Below are 11965 nucleotides of genomic sequence, written 5' to 3' on the forward strand. Positions count from 1 at the left end.
CAAATATTGAACTCAAATATTTGGATTTTCTTTTTTGTTAATTCTCATATGAGAATCAGAGAAGTCTCATCTAACTCCTATACTATTTTTTCCTGCAAAAAGAAAACTCCTACACTAATTGATTAACCAAACAAAAAATAAAAGAAAAAAATCCATGAATCTCCATGTAAAATCCAACAATGTGGGAGTTAGATGAAACATATTATATTTCATCTAGACAAGATGTAGATTTAATTTTTCACTACCTCGACTAATCGTATCACATGTAGGAAAAATATGATGACCGAACATTTACGTGCTAGTATTATAGCATAACCACTCAGGGCCCCGCCGATCGTCAAGCTCGGATGAGGGAGAACAAAGAAAAGGAAAGAGTCTGGTTGACAGCCGCAACGACCATTGCTAATGTACGTGCTTGTATTCTCTGCGATCTGATGATCTCTCCTTGACAAGGCATTTTGATCGTCTTAGTAGTTGGCCTAATTAACGGTTGTTTATGATCGCTAGGTCATCATCCTCAACTGCAGCCGTACTGCCCGAGAGAACTATCTCAGCCCCTCTTCACCCAAATCCTAAGCAACTTTGACTAGAAGTTAAAGTGCACAGATGAACCTGGAAGTGCACACCAGTAGTTGACCAACTTTGTTGCAAAGCCTCACATTGTGTGCATTGTTGAACTCTATAAATAGAACATGAGACATGTTATCTCTCCCACATCAAAATTGCACCACGAGAGCTAGCTAGAAGCCTAGAACAACCATAAGCGTCCAGCAAAATGGCTTCGAGAAACACCGTTGTATTCCTCCTTGGACTGTTCCTCTCGTCCGTCACCATGAGCAGCGCAGCAAGAATGCTAGAGGAGGAGATGGCTCCGTCCAAAGGTGAGGAGCACCAGCCCGAGCTGCCAACGCTGCCCAAGGTCGAGCTGCCGCCATTCCTGGAGGTGCACCTGCCACCTAAGCCTGAGCTGCCCAAGGTAGAGCTGCCGACATTCCCGGAGGTGTACCTGCCACCCAAGCCCGAGCTCCCAACTTTCCCTGAGGTGCACCTTCCAGCCAAGCCTGAGCTTCCCAAGGTGGAGCTACCACTAAAACCCGAGATGCCTACCATCCCCGAGTTCCACTTGCCTGAGCGGGAGGCTAAGCCATGAAGACTGCCTTCACTTGTCTTCTCTTTGTTCGCGCTCCTACACATGTATCTGTTGGTCGTGTTGTGTCTTTGTGTGATTTCTGGCGAGTCTTTGTATGATGTGAAGTGCTTATCTATGGCGTCTATTTGTGGATGGAATGTACATGTACAAATGTTTGTTTATGAAAAATAGAAGTGTTGGTCTTATTTATTTCCCTTTTCTCTTAAGAACATTTGAAAATCTTATATCATACTATTTATTATAAATAATTCTCACCGACAGATTGCTTTTCGCTTCATATTCTTTCACCCACAAACCATCACACGCACTACTAACCCTAAAATGCAATATTTGCAGCGCATGCAATGCCTTTGAGTTTACGGTCGGCATGCTTAAATACCTTGCAAAGTAAGCAGGATTGGGGACTATCCTGAAACTCCTAGCAATCATATAAACAACCTACATGGCCACAAAGGCCTCGGTCCTACCACAAACTCAATGACTGTGGAGCACAATCCACCTATTGATCAATATACAAGCTAATATAAAGTGTGCAATATTCCAAAACAACACCTTGAAAATGGAATTGTTGTTGGCACGTCAATGTTGGATGATCCAAGCAAATGCGAACAGGGGACAATCACCCCCGAAGCGAAACTTCAAGCCAACACCTTTAGTAAGAAAATGGCATGCGGGCGTCGGCGTTGCCTGGTCTAGCCAATGGTGAATCATGGTTTTCACTAGGATGGTTTACAACCTGCATGTCAATCGCCAATATCACCGTCCAGGCTACGGCCTGCTCCCATAGAATTAGGCAACGGCCAAAGAAGATTTCGCCGGTAGACATGCGCACCACAACGTCACCTAGAAGCCTTCGTCACCGTATGTGCCACACAGACGTCATGGCCTGCTTGATCCTAGTTTCTCTGTGGCCGAGCCACATCCGGCCAGCTGCCACAAGCGATGCCCGCCGACCTGCAAATTCGCGGTTCCACGCACATCTAACCACCACGGCCGTGCCATCACGCCATCGATCCTGTGTTGCATTGCAAGCTTAGAGAGCCCGCCGCCGCACCTTCATTATAGCTGGTAACGCAACAATCCCTCTAACACCTTTGAACACCGCACCTCAACTACTATGCCTCCATGTCGGCGGGTCGCTGCAATTGGACCCTCATCCGTGTGCAGCCGAGCAGTCTTGAGCCACTCCATGCTTAGAGAGGGAAAAACAGCCCTATAATTGCCAACACCATGTGGGCTTTGCTCACCCTTCGACACTGATGAGATACAGATGGAGCGAGATGGGGAGGTGAAGGACAGTGGCTAGGGTTTCTTCTGGGTTGCCCGTGGTGAGAGCAACACGAGTTATCTAATGTTGCTATGGTAGCATGACCAGGAGTCACCCGCCTTTAGAACTAGATGCTTCACCATTTTTATTTTTATTTTGTTTTTATTTCTAGGAATGCTTCACAAAATGTTAAGTACGTTTCTACAACACACACATTTACGTTTAAAAATTAGTGGTAATGGCCGGTAACCAAGAAGCAAGCAGTCACATTATTGACAATGACGTCAATGTGCTACCTTGACGAGGCCTTTCATGTAGTATTGTATGTGGGGTATTTTATGTGTACCACTTAGAGGTTTGTGATAGTTTTCCCTCAGTTTTTTGTTAATTAATTAAGCAATTCTCCTTTTCTTAATGAATCGAAACAGGGAAAAGAAACATTGTACGCAGTCACCTCTGGGAAATGCAACACGTACGGCTGTTAATTTCCAGTGCATCGTTCTTAGCTCTATAGTAACTCGTTTTGGGGTCAAAGGTCATGTTGGCACTTGCGTGCTCTTCCACGAGCTGGAGTTCCTTGGAGAAACCATTTCTTCTTAACAGTCGGCCTAATCACAACTACTGGTCCTGAGAAGAAATCTTTCGTGTCTAGCGGACTATGCGGGGCAGGCGTCTGACCCTGGCACCCCCGCCGGCGACGGAGGTCTCGTCTTGTTCGAGGTTCTCTTGCCTGGGATCGGAAATTGAGTCCTCCGACAAGGAGGATGCGCATGTTAGCACTAATTTTGATTCAATGTATCCGCATATTTAGTTTTGCTATTTGCATGTAGTCTTAGATGGTTTAGGGAGTAGCTAGCCGGCAAGGTTTCAGCGGAGGCGCGCGAAGGACGCGAGATGCCGGACTGCCGTGTGATACGGCGAGCACGGCGAGATGCCGATGACAGTGTGAAGCTGCAGTTCTGCGTGAGACGACAAGGTCGTGCGATACGGTGATGTTGTGTGAAGCAACAAGACGCGTGATGGAGTCTGACGGCCGGCTGGACGAATAGCTAAAGCTGAGAAGATTCGGTGAGTTTGTTAGTGCATGCGATATGCTAGCTAGCCTCCTGCGTGGGTTTGCATGATGGCCGGTCTTGTGTATATCCTGGAGCGATTTCAGGGGATAGAGACAGAGTCATGTGGTTAGTCTGTTAGTGGTGCGTGCGTGCGTGCGTGGTGTGTGGTGGCCGAGAGTGCTGACTAGCGAGGACGTGCGTAAGACTCTCCTGTGTATAAATAGTTCCATCGAGTAATGAGAATTGAAGGCCGTGAGGGCTGGGTAGGAAAAGATGTAGCATATGTGTGTCTCACCGGGAGAACAAAGCAAAGCTGGTTCCTCCACGGTGAGGTGTGTGTGTGTGTTCATTCCATGTGTGTGTTCTTGTTCTCTTGAGAGAAGAGAGAGTTGTGAGAGGCAGCTCAAGGTAGAAGAAGAAGCGGCGCTGCAAGGAGAGGCAGCGCCAACAGCGCAGGCTGTCGGCGTGCAGCTAGCACTAGAAGTGCTTCGGGAGGATGCTGGATGTGGGAAGTGGACCACGGTGGATCGCCGGAAGAAGAAAACGGAGGTGGAATTGGTCCAGGAGTTCTGGAACGATGCGGGCTTCCCGACGCCGGCGTCTCGCTTCTGGGAGCATCGGTCGCCGGTGTCGCCGAGGGAGTCTTTGATTCCTGATGGATCGGGGATCGACGACGCAGAGGGATCGGAGATCGCAGGTTCGAGGTCGCCGTCGGGATCGGTGGCCCCGGGGTTTGTCGGCCGCAAGCCTGTGTTGACGCCGGCCGGTTTGAGGATGACCCGGCCGCCGCGTATGGGGGCTTGGCGAGGACCCCTGCCGTCGCGCGTCGGGTGACGCCTCCACCGGTGCTGGGGCAGTTCTTGGACGCGGCCAGGCGGAGCCCCACCTCGGCAAATCGGCAGTGTACGCCGGCGACCGAAACTTCCCCGGGATCTGAGGTCGTTCGGGAGCCGGGTTCGGGGCCGAGATCACCGAGAATTCAAACTCATGTGGCCTCGGGCTTTGGGCCCATGCATGCAACGACGGAGACGGGCCAGGTAGTGTTTTCCTGGGCCTTTCTGAAACTGCGTATGCGGGCGATCTGGGCAGGTTTCCCTAATCAGCAGACCGCGAGCACAGCAACTCCATCGCTCAATTCATCGTCGCCCTCGTCCGCCGCCGAACCTCTGCACACCGCACAGTCGCCGACTCCAACTCCGGCTCCACCCCCAAGCGCCGGGGTCGTTGCCCGCTCCTACGCGGCGGTCGCGGCGACGCTTGAGCGCCCCATGGCGGGCGTTCCTCCGACGGCGCGTGGCGCCGTAGCCTCGGGAGGGCCAAACCCTCGTGCCCCTCCGATCGTGGGGCCGACTCCCGGTCCTTCGCGTCCTCCGGCTCAGGCGCCGGGATACTCCGGTCCTCCACATCAGCAGCGGGGTCCGGCGCCGGTCTACAGCTATGGCCCACCACTGCAGCAGCCCCCTGGATACGGCCAGGGAGGGCAGTACGCCTTGACATACGGTACGGCCGTCGCCGGAGGGCAACCGTCCATGTACGGGGTTCCGCCAACAAGGGTATCCGCCCCTCCGCTATTCCATTCCGGTGGGGTTGTGGCTCAGCCGGCTCAAAAATGCAAAAAAAAGAAGAAGCCGCCTCAGCAGCAGCAACACCATGCGGGTGGAGATTTGCAACATGGTTTTCATCACCCCCCGCAGCATGTGCCAGTTCAACAACAATTTCAGCAGCAATCCATACCGCAGCAGCACATGCAATCATATCAGCACGGGCAATATCAACAGGTTGTGCAGAGTACGCCACAGGGGTCTGCTACTCTCGATGTCACACCGTTGGCTGCTCCAGTGTCTGATGTGCAGGTGGATACGGCGCCCAAGTACAAGGCTAACAAAGGGGTACATTGCTGGAAGTGTGTGGTTGATACGCATGCAGCGAAGGATTGCACTGTGCAACACTACTGTTATATTTGTGAAAAATCGCTCATCCAACGCTGCAGTGTCCGGTTCTCAAACTCCCTAGACCCAATGCTTTTGTTTCGGAAGTTGGTGCTGAGGAGACGTACTTTGTCCAGTTGCCTGATTGCGTGGTGAAAGATCACTTAGCACCAACATAGTCTCCGATCGCCCGAGTTCAGGTTACCGGTTTAATGGTACCGTCTAGTATAGTTGAGAGCCAGATTGCCAGGAGATGCCCGGTACATGATCAATGGAAGTGGGAGGCTATTCAACACGGGCATGATGCATACCTTGTTAGCTTTCCGTATTTCGAGGACTTGGACAGGGTGGATGGTATACAGATGACCGTCCCGTCTGTTAATTCTCAGATGAGCGTTACCGCATGGAGGTCTCAGGAGGTCCCACATAAGCTAGAGCTCCAGAAGATTTGGCTCCATGCCGAGGGGGTTCCCCATACGGTGCGCCATTTTTGGGGCTTGTGGGTTGTGGGTACTTTGATGGGCAAGACCTTGGACGTGGATCTTATTAGCCTGCGTCGCCGTGGAGTTGTTCGTATTCTCGTGGGTATGACTAACTCTCAGATTCTGTCAAAGGACAAGGACGACGCTGGGCCTTTGTTGCTTCAGATGTGGTGGTTAAGCTCAAGGGCTACACATTCACGTTCAGGAGGGAGCCGGCAGGATACATTCCGGACCCTGACTTTGTCCCGTTCATTTGGAGACGCAAGGGTGATGATGCTGACGATGATAGCGGCGCTAAGGCGAAGGATGATGAGATGGACACTTCGGAACACAATGGAAATCCGTCGAACCATCCATTGTCTAGTTCAGCCCCGAAGGATAACACTCATGTGACTCAAGTTCAACACCGGGAACTGTCGAGTGCTGGCTCTGGTGGTGCAACGAGAGGTGGTCCTGTGCTTTGGGCGGTCACTCCGTTTAACTCTTCGCCGCAGACGCCAAGAGGCATGGAGCTTGTCGCGAATCTTAGAGTCAACTCCACTTTGAGTAGTTCTCTAGAAAGATCGCCGCGGGATCATACGCAGGAGTCGTCCTCAACTTCTTTACCGTGCGCTTTGTTTGCATCGCAGCCGGCGCCGCATTCTCAGCCGGCATCATCACAGTCCACTGCCCTCCAGTCGGTGCAAGCCACCGGCGGCTCGGCGGGGCGCCCGAAATCTTCTTCAGTGCACCTACAACCTGCTGCGAAGGTGGCGTCGCAGCCGCCACCGCCGACGCGGACAGCGGCGGCCAAGCCGGCCGTCTTCAAGCCGGTGCAGGCCGCCGGAGGCATAGCGGGACATCCGATCACGCCTGTGGTGAGCCGGCAACCCATGGCTTCGGTTGAGGCAGACAAGCAGGCAGCTCACGTGGAGCAAGACATGCATGCAGCTCACGTAGAGCTAGACATGCATGCTTCTAGTGGGCTTGGACGTGAAGGTCGACTCCAGGGTGTGGAGCCATGCATAGTTGAACCTACGGCTGCTGCTCAGTCTCAGTCTGCTGCTCTTGGATCTCAGGCAGAGCCGGACGTGTTCGCCTCACCCATGCCTGCAGTAAGGCCATCTTTGGCAGCGGCGCCACGTGTACCGGTGGTCGAGATTGCCGGGGAGGGGGTTGTTACTCCACCCTCATCCCCTCCTCCGGCAGCAGTGCATGCGCGACATTCTTCACCGGGGGTGACATCCACACGCCGAAGTGGCCGTCATGCTGTGGCCGATGATGGAAGGACGGACACCGAGGAGGACTCTTTGATCAAGGCTATGCGGCGTAAAGCTGTGCAGAATCTTGACAACCAAGGTACTTCGTCATCGCCCAAATCATTTTTATCTTTTTCTACTACATCCATTGTTGCTAAGTTAAATAATGTGGGTGTTAGTCTAGGAAATAATGAGAATGATATTTCTGTTTCCGCAAACGCTTTGAGACATTTGGAATATGACCGATTGAAGGTTACTCCACAAGTTTCTAGCAAATCTTTTATATCACATCTAGATGAGGAGGAGCTGCATGCCACATCAGATGGTCAGCTACTCGCTCATGTAGTAGGGGAGGTTTCAGACGTGGGTTTGGAGGAACCCGGGCTTAGTTCATTGATTGAGCTTACAACTTCCGGTCGTAAATCCAAGTCTGATCAGTCGAAAAAAGGTCATAAACCCTCTAAAAGGGCGAAATTTTCTAAATCTCCTATTGTTTCCTCATGAATGGCATGTTCTTTAATAGCAGAGGTCTTGGTGACTTGGCTAAACATCTATTCATTGTGGAATGTAATAGGGAGTACAATTTAGATTTTTTGGCTTTATCTAAAACGGGAAGACGTGATTTCTCAGTAAGTCTGCTTAACCGCCTTTCTGGCGGGATAGATTATAACTGGATTTCACGATCTCCTCGAGGTCGTTCTGGGGGCATTTTACTCGGCGTTAACACAGAGACTATGGATGTTTTGGCTAGTTCGGAAGGAGAGTTTCATATTAAACTCCATATCCAAAACAAAGCTGACAACTTCACATGGACCCTCGTTGCCGTGTATGGGGCATCCCAGGATGAACTCAAGGCCGTTTTTCTCCGTGAACTGGTTAATCTAGCGAAAGATAATCCCTACCCCATTCTTATTGGTGGGGATTTTAATTTGCTACGATTTCCAAGTGAGAAAAGCCGAGGTAGGTTTGATAATCACTGGCCTTTCCTTTTCAATGCTGTCATAGACAGTCTAGATTTGCGAGAGGTTTCAATGATTGGAAGACAATTCACTTGGGCGAACAATCTTCCGGAGCCGACTTATGAGAAACTAGATCGCGTTTTAATGGATACCGACTGGGAATCCAAATTCCCTATGGTTTCTGTTCGCGCTCTTCCTCGTATAGAGGCTACCTCAGACCATGGACCCATTGAAGGAAATATGCCCTAGAGGCCATAATAAAGTTATTATTTATTTCCTTATTTCATGATAAATGTTTATTATTCATGCTAGAATTGTATTAACCGGAAACATAATACATGTGTGAATACATAGACAAACAAAGTGTCACTAGTATGCCTCTACTTGACTAGCTCGTTAATCAAAGATGGTTATGTTTCCTAACCATGAACAATGAGTTGTTATTTGATTAACGAGGTCACATCATTAGTTGAATGATCTGATTGACATGACCCATTCCATTAGCTTAGCACACGATCGTTTAGTATGTTGCTATTGCTTTCTTCATGACTTATACATGTTCCTATGACTATGAGATTATGCAACTCCCGTTTACCGGAGGAACACTTTGGGTACTACCAAACGTCACAACGTAACTGGGTGATTATAAAGGAGTACTACAGGTGTCTTCAATGGTCGATGTTGGGTTGGCGTATTTCGAGATTAGGATTTGTCACTCCGATTGTCGGAGAGGTATCTCTGGCCCTCTCGGTAATACACATCACATAAGCCTTGCAAGCATTACAACTAATATGTTAGTTGTGAGATGATGTATTACGGAACGAGTAAAGAGACTTGCCAGTAACGAGATTGAACTAGGTATTGGATACCGACGATCGAATCTCGGGCAAGTAACATACCGATGACAAAGGGAACAACGTATGTTGTTATGCGGTCTGACCGATAAAGATCTTCGTAGAATATGTAGGAGCCAATATGGGCATCCAGGTCCCGCTATTGGTTATTGACCAGAGACGTGTCTCGGTCATGTCTACATTGTTCTCGAACCCGTAGGGTCCGCACGCTTAAGGTTACGATGACAGTTATATTATGAGTTTATGTATTTTGATGTACCGAAGGTTGTTCGGAGTCCCGGATGTGATCACGGACATGACGAGGAGTCTCGAAATGGTCGAGACATAAAGATTGATATATTGGAAGCCTATGTTTGGACATCGGAAGTGTTCCGGGTGAAATCGGGATTTTACCGGGTTACCGGGAGGTTACCGGAACCCCCCGGGAGCCATATGGGCCATCATGGGCCTTAGTGGAAAGGAGAAAGGGGCAGCCCAAGGGGGCTACGCGCCTCCCCCCTTCCCCTAGTCCTATTAGGACTAGGAGAGGTGGCCGGCCACCCCTCTCCCTCTTTCCCCCTTGGGAATCCTAGTTGGAATAGGATTGGGGGGGAGTCCTACTCCCGGTAGGAGTAGGACTCCTCCTGCGCCTCTCTCTCTTGGCCGGCGCCCCCTCCCCCCTTGGCTCCTTTATATACGGAGGCAGGGGCACCTCTAAACACACAAGTTGACACAAGTTGATCCACGTGATCTATTCCTTAGCCGTGTGCGGTGCCCCCTGCCACCATATTCCTCGATAATACTGTAGCGGAGTTTAGGCGAAGCCCTGCTGCTGTAGTACATCAAGATCGTCACCACGCCGTCGTGCTGACGAAACTCTTCCCCGACACTTTGCTGGATCGGAGTCCGGGGATCGTCATCGAGCTGAACGTGTGCTCGAACTCGGAGGTGCCGTAGTTTCGGTACTTGATCGGTTGGATCGTGAAGACGTACGACTACTTCCTCTACGTCGTGTCATCGCTTCCGCAGTCGGTCTGCGTTGGGTACGTAGACAATACTCTCCCCTCGTTGCTATGCATCACATGATCCTGTGTGTGCGTAGGAATTTTTTTTGAAATTACTACGAAACCCAACAGTGGTATCAGAGCCAGGTTATTTATGTTGATGTTATATGCACGAGTAGAACACAAGTGAGTTGTGGACGATACAAGTCATACTGCCTACCAGCATGTCATACTTTGGTTCGGCGGTATTGTTGGACGAGACGACCCGGACCAACCTTACGCGTACGCTTACGCGAGACCGGTTCCCTCGACGTGCTTTGCACAGAGATGGCTTGCGGGCGACTGTCTCTCCAACTTTAGTTGAACCAAGTATGGCTACGCCCGGTCCTTGCGAAGGTTAAAACGGAGTCTATTTGACAAACTATCGTTGTGGTTTTGATGTGTAGGTGAGATTGGTTCTTACTTAAGCCCGTAGCAGCCACGTAAAACATGCAACAACAAAGTAGAGGACGTCTAACTTGTTTTTGCAGGGCATGTTGTGATGTGATATGGTCAAGGCATGATGCTGAATTTTATTGTATGAGATGATCATGTTTTGTAACCAAGTTATCGGCAACTGGCAGGAGCCATATGGTTGTCGCTTTATTGTATGCAATGCAATCGCGATGTAATGCTTAACTTTATTACTAAACGGTAGTGATAGTCGTGAAAGCATAAGATTGGCGAGACGACAACGATGCTACGATGGAGATCAAGGTGTCGCGCCGGTGACGATGGTGATCATGACGGTTCTTCGGAGATGGAGATCACAAGCACGAGATGATGATGGCCATATCATATCACTTATATTGATTGCATGTGATGTTTATCTTTTTATGCATCTTATCTTGCTTTGATTGACGGTAGCATTATAAGATGATCTCTCATTAAATTATCAAGAAGTGTTCTCCCTGAGTATGCACCGTTGCCAAAGTTCGTCGTGCCCAGACACCACGTGATGATCGGGTGTGATAAGCTCTACGTCCATCTACAACGGGTGCAAGCCAGTTTTTGCACACGCAGAATACTCAGGTTAAACTTGACGAGCCTAGCATATGCAGATATGGCCTCGGAACACGGAGACCGAAAGGTCGAGCGTGAATCATATAGTAGATATGATCAACATAACGATGTTCACCATTGAAAACTACTCCATCTCACATGATGATCGGTTATGGTTTAGTTGATTTGGATCACGTAATCACTTAGAGGATTAGAGGGATGTCTATCTAAGTGGGAGTTCTTAAGTAATATGATTAATTGAACTTAAATTTATCATGAACTTAGTACCTGATAGTATCTTGCTTGTTTATGTTGATTGTAGATAGATGGCTCGTGCTGTTGTTCCGTTGAATTTTAATGCGTTCCTTGAGAAAGCAAAGTTGAAAGATGATGGTAGCAATTACACGGACTGGGTCCGTAACTTGAGGATTATCCTCATTGCTGCACAGAAGAATTACGTCCTGGAAGCACCGCTGGGTGCCAGGCCTGCTGCTGGAGCAACGCCAGATGTTATGAACGTCTGGCAGAGCAAAGCTGATGACTACTCGATAGTTCAGTGTGCCATGCTTTACGGCTTAGAATCGGGACTTCAACGACGTTTTGAACGTCATGGAGCATATGAGATGTTCCAGGAGTTGAAGTTAATATTTCAAGCAAATGCCCGGATTGAGAGATATGAAGTCTCCAATAAGTTCTATAGCTGCAAGATGGAAGAGAACAGTTCTGTCAGTGAGCATATACTCAAAATGTCTGGGTATAATAATCACTTGATTCAATTGGGAGTTAATCTTCCAGATGATTGCGTCATTGACAGAATTCTCCAATCACTGCCACAGGAGTCTCGAAATGGTCGAGACGTAAAGATTGATATATTGGAAGCCTATGTTTGGAAATCGGAAGTGTTCCGGGTGAAATCGGGATTTTACCGGGTTACCGGGAGGTTACCGGAACCCCCCGGGAGCCATATGGGCCATCATGGGCCTTAGTGGAAAGGAGAAAGGGGCAGCC

The 11965-nt window shown here is 49.5% G+C and overlaps 1 protein-coding gene across 1 annotated transcript; it reads left to right on the top strand.

Moving 5' to 3' along the window:
- Nucleotides 1-707: 707 nt before the first annotated feature.
- On the top strand, nt 708-1339 carry LOC119353894 (protein PELPK1-like). The gene has a single exon (XM_037620592.1). It carries the CDS (start codon nt 776-778, stop codon nt 1148-1150), a length of 375 nt encoding a protein of 124 aa, XP_037476489.1. The 5' UTR covers nt 708-775; the 3' UTR covers nt 1151-1339.
- Nucleotides 1340-11965: the final 10626 nt, after the last annotated feature.

Source organism: Triticum dicoccoides, chromosome 2A, assembly GCF_002162155.2.
Source record: "Triticum dicoccoides isolate Atlit2015 ecotype Zavitan chromosome 2A, WEW_v2.0, whole genome shotgun sequence".
NCBI lineage: Eukaryota > Viridiplantae > Streptophyta > Magnoliopsida > Poales > Poaceae > Triticum > Triticum dicoccoides.